The sequence below is a fragment of the Temnothorax nylanderi genome, unplaced genomic scaffold (assembly GCF_030848795.1).
Source record: "Temnothorax nylanderi isolate EJ_2023f unplaced genomic scaffold, tnyl_v1.0 TNYL_tig0851_pilon, whole genome shotgun sequence".
Taxonomy (NCBI): Eukaryota; Metazoa; Arthropoda; class Insecta; order Hymenoptera; family Formicidae; genus Temnothorax; species Temnothorax nylanderi.
Window position 1 is genome coordinate 43,271 of NW_027249913.1, and position 8,836 is coordinate 52,106.

The 8,836-nt window shown below is 33.9% G+C and overlaps 1 protein-coding gene and 1 long non-coding RNA gene across 3 annotated transcripts; one reads left to right on the top strand and one right to left on the bottom strand.

Moving 5' to 3' along the window:
- Positions 1–262: 262 nt before the first annotated feature.
- LOC139785639 (uncharacterized) lies at positions 263–3,075 on the bottom strand. Its single transcript, XR_011722022.1, has 2 exons — positions 2,863–3,075; positions 263–669 (listed from the first exon to the last, which is right to left on the bottom strand). It is a non-coding gene; the product is annotated as an uncharacterized lncRNA (long non-coding RNA).
- Positions 3,076–3,265: 190 nt separating this feature from the next.
- Positions 3,266–7,535, top strand: LOC139785636 (uncharacterized). Of its 2 annotated transcripts, XR_011722016.1 has the most exons (10): positions 3,266–4,195; positions 4,282–4,489; positions 4,652–4,776; positions 4,852–5,058; positions 5,145–5,349; positions 5,420–5,548; positions 5,619–5,702; positions 6,004–6,121; positions 6,365–6,578; positions 6,886–7,535. XR_011722016.1 is itself a non-coding variant. In XM_071724813.1 (9 exons), the coding sequence occupies exons 2-8, from the start codon at positions 4,285–4,287 to the stop codon at positions 6,078–6,080; spliced, it is 1,032 nt and encodes a 343-aa protein (XP_071580914.1). In that variant the 5' UTR covers positions 3,266–4,195; positions 4,282–4,284; the 3' UTR covers positions 6,081–6,121; positions 6,886–7,535. The 2 variants fall into 2 exon arrangements, 1 of the variants encoding a protein (XP_071580914.1); XM_071724813.1 differs by lacking the exon at positions 6,365–6,578.
- Positions 7,536–8,836: the final 1,301 nt, after the last annotated feature.

The window sequence follows — 8,836 nt, forward strand, 5'->3', positions numbered from 1 at the left end:
CACACACACACACACACACACACACACATACATACACACGAACATTTTGTACATAAGTGATTTTTCGACGTTTTAGATTAGAACATTCTAAACACTTTGCCAAAGATACCTGAAAACAAATTTTTTTCACGAAAGCAAAAAGTTTAATATATTTGCAACTTATATTTTATTATAAATTATAATGTATATTGAATAATAATAGACTTAAAGATACGCTGAAGGAAGGGAAAGGGAGCTGAAATAATTTAAAGAAAACAAATAATGACTCAAAATAGGATATTTTATTTGGCAGAATTATTAAAGAAAACCAACATTCGTTGCAAGGGTAAGGAAAACTGCCAAAAACCTTACCAGTTTTCATTAAAAAAAAAATACATTTTTAAAGTACAAAATAAACATATTTTATAAATATTGTCATAAATTAATATAAGTAGAAAAATTTGCAAATTAATACAGAGAAATAGCACATTTAGTAATAAAATAAAAATTATTTGTAATCAACATGTTACAATAAATTTTTAAAACATGTTTAATAACAGAAATAAAGAATAATTTACAAAACACAATATTGCATCTTTGGCTTTTAATCACATACTTATTACTATTTTATATCACATTTTTATCACATATTTTATTAAAAATATATAGATAATATATGAAAAATAAACTCTGAAAAACAAAATAAACATTTAATATGTATATAGTAATTAAACGCTGAAAAATAAAATAAAAATTAATAATAATGTGCAGCATGCAGAAAGAAAATATAGGCTAGATGGGCTAGATGTAAAAATTCAAAAGTATTATGCAAAATAATACAAAAAATATTAAGCATTATCAGATGTGCATTGATTGTTATATAAATTTTGCGCATTATGCAGTTCAAAATGCCTCGCGTCAGGTTGAAAGTTAATACAATTAAAGTTATTAGCTTGAAAACTTGATCGAATTACACAAATTGAAGAAAGAGTATTATTACACAATCGATTTCTTTTCTTACTTTTTACATCTGTAACGATAGAAAATATTCTTTCAGCCTCGGCATTGGAATGAGGATAACAAAGGACTACTTCAATTAATAATTCTAAATTTGGAAACAACTTTTTCCCGTCAAAATTTTTACATTGTAATATATTATTCCACATTTCATCTATTTGTAAAGAAGCTAACTGTATTTTTTGTTGTTCGTCAAAACTTGATGGTAATATGTCCCACTCGAAAGCTAAATCTGATATGTTAACATGTTCTACTTGCTTAGCAATATGAGTTAGATATTTAATTTTATTTCTACCTTCTTTATAAAGAGCAATTTTAGGATCTAGAAAACTTAACTGTTTAAAAAATTCATCGTTATAAGGTAGACGCTTTAGCATTTCTCGAACTGCCGTAACATAGAAGTCCAAACATTTCAATTTAATTTCTTGCGCGCATTCCAAAGATAATGTTTCTAAAAAACTGTCACATTCCGGTCCTATACGTATGTTATCTATATGTTGTACATTATTATCTAACTCTGAAATTGAAATATTTTCGACATTATCGTACTTTAAAAAATTGTCGGCTAATTGACGAATTACTTGTTGACTGCTTTCGTATAATTTATGGATTAAAATGTTACGCGATTGAAATAGTGCGTTAAAATTATTAAAATAATTTAATGCGTATTTGAGAAACAACAAATATGCTTTAATGGAATTATCATTTAAATATTGTAATATATTTTCCGCGGATTTTAATTTATCTTCTACTGTTGCTAACAAAAAATAATTTTTCAAGACTTCCCAATTTTCTAAGAGTCTAACAACGCACTTTTGTAAACAAAGCCATCTAGTTTCTGACAATTTTAATATTTTTTTTCGTTCAATTTCAAAAAAATCTTGGAATTCACCCAATATTGCACATCTCTTCGCACTGCCCGAAATGTAAGTGGCAACTCCTCTAATCAAATCTTCGCAAGAAGAAGGTAACTTTTTGCAAGCTTTACTGGCTACAATCGCGGATGAATGGCAAATACAATTCAGTGTTACTAAATTTGGAACTTCTACTTTAAGACGACTCATAAAAGAATTTTTACGTCCAATCATAACTGACGCATTATCGGATGCCATTCCAACAATATTTTTTATAGGAATATGTTTTTCTTCTAAGCATTTTTTAAATATTTCAAAAATTTTATTCGCGGAACAATCTCTTGCATCTAAAGATAATAATTCTAATAATTGAGTTGTAATTTTTTTATTCGAAGGTGATACATATCTAACAAGAAGGCACATTAATTTAGTATCTGAGATATCCGTACTCTCATCTATTAGAATAGAAAATTTACAAGTTTTTAAATATTTTACTATTGTCTCAATTTCCCGTTTTGCAGTGACATTTTTAACAATACTTGCGCACTTATTTCGACCTAGTGAAAAATCTTGCACAACTTTGGGATCTTTACAAGTATCTTTTATCAAAGGTGATAAATGATCCGCGAGTTGAAAGGCTATATTATGCTCGGCAAAAAAAGTTGATAATTTAATTTCTGTGCGTTTAACGTTATCTTTATGTGACAAACTATTTTCGGTATCAATATTATCAGCAGTCTTATAATTACAAGATTTTATGTTATCGATATGTCTGACCGTTTGTGAATGTTCAACTAAATTTGTTCTGCAACATCTGATAGTTTTATTGCATGCAATACAAAATGCTTTATTTTCTGCAGGATGAGGAGCTAACCATCCTTTAAAGATATCTTCATCTAGCCAGGCATTTTGAAATTCTCTACTTCTACGTTTCTTAATAGCTCCTTGACTAACAGAATCCATCATGCAGCTTGCACAAATATATAAATAAGTGTTATACTTATTAACTTACCTTGTGTAGGTATTGTTGGTCTCTAACCTCCTTCGACGAACCCGTCACTTTCGCGCCAAGACCCGAGACTTTTGCGCCCAACGGTCGCATTGTAGACAGTCGAGCGCGCGAGCTAAGTGAGAGCGACAAGGAGGGAGTAATATTCTCCCTCTCGCTCGGCACTGCCGAGCGCTGCCGACACACCGATAGACCGAGCGTCACTCTGTGTGCGTAGTGGAGGGGGGCGCATGCGCCAAAAACCGGGCCGGTATCACATCACCGGGTCAGTGCCGGTTGCTCAGTGCGGGCGTATTCTCGCGCAGTCACGCGCATCAGTTCTCACACTCTTGCGTGTTCTGGCCTTAATTGCGTAAGCGAACGGTGGTGAACGGCGGCGCACGCAGCGCGCGACGTCTCCACGGTCATCGCCGTCGTCTCCGCGAGTGTGTAGTGTCTCATTTGGGTCATCGTCGGCCGTGTCGGGAGTGTACCCGGGGCCGCCCGTCACGCCGTTGGCGCGCACCAACGTCGTCGTCGTTGTCGTCGCCGACGCCCGCCCGCTGCCCCCCGCGATCCTCAATTTCGAACGACGGTCCGCGGGCTCGCGGCGCGACAGATATTCCACAAGGAGCGGAGAATCGTCCTCGCGAGGGAAGCCGGCGAAGAGATAGGCCGCGTCGTGATTCGCGCGTCCCCTCCGTCCCCTCCTGTGCGTGTGCGTGGCTATGCCCTTGCGGCTGCCCAGCCTTGCCGGCGGCGCATCCCGGCTGGTGCTGGTCAGTGCCGGTTGCTCAGTGCCGGTTGCTCAGTGCGGGCGTACTCTCGCGCAGTCACGCGCATCAGTCTTCACACTCTTGCGTGTTCTGGCCTTAATTGCGTAAGTGAACGGTGGTGAACGGCGGCGCACGCAACGCGCGACGTCTCCACGGTCATCGCCGTCGTCTCCGCGAGTGTGTAGTGTCTCATTTGGGTCATCGTCGGCCGTGTCGGGAGTGTACCCGGGGCCGCCCGTCACGCCGTTGGCGCGCACCAACGTCGTCGTCGTTGTCGTCGCCGACGCCCGCCCGCTGCCCCCCGCGATCCTCAATTTCGAACGACGGTCCGCGGGCTCGCGGCGCGACAGATATTCCACGAGGAGCGGAGAATCGTCCTCGCGAGGGAAGCCGGCGAAGAGATAGGCCGCGTCGTGATTCGCGCGTCCCCTCCGCCCCCTCCTGTGCGTGTGTGTGTCCCGAGTTTCCCGGGACACCCGGCGACCTCGAATTTTGGCGCGAGTGCACCGCCCGTGGCGACAACTTCGCGCCGATCGCGCGCCGATAGTTCGGAACGAAAATTCAGAAAATACATTAAATCCGTAAGTATATAACCTAACCTATAGGGTTTTTGCATATTGTGTGCTATAGAAATTTTTTTAAAAAAGCTAACATTTTTCATTAACAGATTATGTCTTCAAATACAATGGAAACACTCCATGCTGCGGTACGTTTTTATTCCGATGAAAGGAGAAAGGTATTAATTGTGCCTATTAGTGACATTAAAGATTTTGATCATGAAAACTGTACCAACCAACCCTATTACATAAAGCGGCACAATAATGACGATGAACATAATTCCTTCTTGTCACCAGGTGAAGTCTTATGTGTTGGAAGTAAGTATTCGCATTTATTTATTATTAATAGAATATGTTAAGTAATTATACAACGTAAAATTTGAACATTTAAAAAAGATATTTTTGATATATTTTAACAAATTAAGGAAATTAATAACAATATATTTGGAATAATTAGTAGTAAACATAAACTTTTTCAAGGTAAAGAAGATTTATTAAATAAAGAAAGACGCTTCAAATTTTCAAAAAAGCGTCGCAGTGATGCATTGCAACAGTTGCAAATGAAGCAAATAGAAAGGGATGGAACACCAAAACGAAAAACCAAGGTAAAAGTTTATAGTACAAATTTGAGGTATTAAAAATATTACATATTTTGCATTCTCATACGTAATATATTACAGATCACGAAGAAAACTCTGCAAAAATTGGGAAAAATGAAAAATGGGCAAAATGAATTGAAGAAGTTTCTCAAAAACAGAAAATACTTATGTACAAAAAATAACAATAACAAAGATACGGATCTCTCCAATCTATCCTCATCCGAGCCCAATACATCGTACAGTACGCATAGTACGTCGGACACCGATTCAGAAGTAGACATGTCACCAGTAATTTGATCAAGCTTCATTACCATCATTATTATACTTTGTATTTTGTATAATAATTATACATATTTTGTAAAAATTTTTTACAGATTACAAAAGAAAAGTTGCGGCAATCGAGAAAAATATATTCATCTCCTGGCAGCAAACAGGAAGATCCTGACAAAAATGAGGTAGCTTGCACTCGGCAATCATCTCAATTAACAGGCACACCAGAAGAACTTCAACCGCCTGAAGACAGAAATGAAACTCGCGGCAACCAAAATCGGTCATTAAGAGCATCACCAAATAGACCAAGTAATTATGTCAATAGCAAATATATTGATTCGTAATTGTAATAAAAAACTAAAATAATATTTTTGTACAGAGAGTGGTTGCACTCGGCAGTCATCTCAATTAGCAGGCACACCAGAAGATCTTCAACCGCCTGAAGACAGAAATGAAACTCGCGGCAACCAAAATCAGTCATCATTAAGAGCATCACCAAATAGACCAAGTAATTATGTCAATAGCAAATATATTGATTCGTAATTGTAATAAAAAACTAAAATAATATTTCTGTACAGAGAGGACAGAGAATGTTAATGGTAACACTCCAAAGCGCACAACCAGCATAAGAAGAAAAACACTGTATCGCCTAAAAAATAGAGGTATAATTTATATTCTAAAATTAATTTTTAATTTTAAATACTAATTTATATGTTTTTATTAGTATTAAATGCGCGCTTTAATAACACGTAAATTTAAAATGATATAACAAAATATAAGTAAATGTAAGTAGTGTTTGTTGGTTTTAAAGTATAATTGTTGCAAAACATTTTTCTCATATTTTCTCATTATTATTATTTAACGTTGAATTTTTTTTCATTCTTGACAATTTACAACACTTAGTTCATTTTCATTTTATTGCTTTATCTGAAAACTATCTATTTAGTAATATTATTTCTTTAGATGAACCAAGTGACTCTGATGAAGAAATGCGGATGTGTATAACAATAGACTTCAACCCGAAACAAGAGAATCAGTAGATAATGAGGGAAGAGAATTATATGACATCGAAGGCGATGAGGTATAGTTATTTCAACTTTTTTCATATAAGTATTAACGTCAATAAGTAGTATATATTTTACAGTATTGTACATTGAGTAATTATCCTTAAAGTATTAAAAGAAAAAAATAAATTAATTTAAAAATAAATAATATAGAAAATATTTTTTGATATTTACTTGACTTGAGAAATATGTATTTAATCTGGTCTTTAAAAACTCAGTACAAAAAATTTTTTTTATGAATTATTGTATTAAATTTTCAGATATATATCGGCTATGGACGAACAATTCAATTAGCATTCTGGGAATACATGAGGCATCGTGGTCATTGGAAATTCCTGAGAGAATTATTGGAAATTTTCTGGACGAAAGAAAATTTAGTAAATCGGTGCTTCAAAAAATCAAGGATAACTACTGCGATAGAAAATAGATCTCCTAGAAAACGTTTCACGCCGACGAAATATAAACTTTTACGTCGTACGTATGCTATAATTGTTTATAATTGAAACAAGAAACTAATTATTGACCATTTAAAGACCAGATTAAATACATATTTCTAGTCAAATAAATATTAAAAAATATTTTTTATATTATTTATTTTTAATTTATTTTAAATAATTCATTTTTTAATATTAAATCATATTTAAAAAAAAGATAAATTAATTTATTTTAAATTAATTTATTTTTTTTCTTTTAATAGTTTTTAGAGTAATTACTGGATGTATCATGTTGTAAAATATATACTACTTATTGACGTTATTAACACTGTTTTTCTTTTATATAGGAATATTCAAAGACTATCTCAATGAGATGTATGGAAATGCTTCCAAAAAGAAGAAAATTCTACAAAATATGAACAAGCACATCGGTTACAAAATTCGAGATCTACGCAAACTGAACTATGAAAAAGTTAAAAATATTTAATATTATGTATTCATTCCAACTTATTAATATATTTAAATGCGCGTCAGTAGTACAATTCATCACCAAAGATATATAATTATTCATATCCAAATATATTCTAGTATTAAAAGTTAATAATTGAGTAGGCGATATTTCAAGTAGAGTGTTTTGTAAGATTTACATTTTTTTATTTTTTATTGGAATCTGGACATGACCATGACTATTTTTTTTATATTAAACATCAGGGTACTCCGATGATTTGAATTCTATTGTAAAGTTAATAATTTAGAGATTTATTAGGATTAAGAAATTAACTAGAATTAAGAAAAAAATATAGGCGCGTCACTATCGTTTTGTGACGAAAACACTGTGATGAACTTGTAGATTGTAATTGTATACGGGAATATACAGAGAGAGATATACATATATACATACGCGCGCAAATATGTAAAATGTATTACATAAGAATTTAAATATAAATTGTAATTTCTGTTTTACCTTGAATAAAATATTAACTTTTTTAAAATTTAAGTATTCTCTAATTTAATATAATTACACTTGGCAATGTTTTTATTAATTGTAATTAAAATAAATTTTTTTTAATATAAAATAGTTAATGAGATCACATATGAGATCTCATATGAGGGTCATATATATATGAGGTCTCGTAAAAGATATCATGTGGAGTTAAAATGAGATTTTGGTACGAAATGTCATGTGAGATCGCATACACGAAACTGTGCACGAATTCATCAGAGCATTCATATGAGATTACATGCAGGATCACATATATGTTGTCATACGTATTCTCCCGCGATATTTTTTAGCAGGGATCATATTTAAAATTGGCGCACTTTTGTATACGCATGTGGCCGCGGGGCATGTCCGTAGTCGCTACATCTCGTCGGTATGACAGGAATCATAACCTGATTCATGTCAACTTTAACGATTAATATCTCGCTTCGCGGGGCAGAGCGACACTTTTTTCTGCCAGATTCTTTCGTTTTGTGCAAAAACGCGTCGAATAAGCCTAATTTCATCGATTTCTGTGCTGAGGTAGCTAAACTGAAGAATTACCGGATATTGAAACACAAATGAAGTCGTTTGAAGAAAAACGACTCCCGGGCGAAGCCCGGGTAACCAGCTAGTATATATATATGTATCACTAGGGTAGATAAGAAAAAGAAAACATATATGAACATATTTTATATATAATAAATATGTATATTTTTATATAAAAGAACTTTTTACTTGGTAACAAGCTCGAATGCTAGATCAATCAATTAATTAGATTAATTAAATGCAAAAAAGGAACAATTCTTTGGACCTCATCGCTAAAAATTATATTTAAGGTAGTAGGTACGTTCGTAAACTCATTTTCTTAGGAATCTTGTAAAATTTGGACAGCATATTAATCTAAACACGCTCTACACACATGTGCAATTAGAAAAAGATTGACTGTACCGAAATTGAAATGAAAGTCAAAATTAGCACTTTTTGCTTTCTCATAGAGGAAGCTTTGTTTTCGTAAACCTCGCATATGGACCTTTGATCGCGTATAAAGCTAAGTCTACTCAACCAAATGTTAAAGAATTATATATGAAATAGAGGTAGAAAAGGCTGAGGAAAAAAATGTTTTTTAGTTTTTGATGCCAATGTGTTCGGAATGTCTTAAAACGTCGAAAAATCGCATTAAAAAAAATGTCCGGAAGTCTGTGTGTGTATGTGTACGGATCTGTACACGCATCTACTTCTACAATTTTTTAAATACCGGGCTGAAATTTTGCACACAAATAGAGTATCATAGAAAGTATGTTCTCCTCTAATTTTCT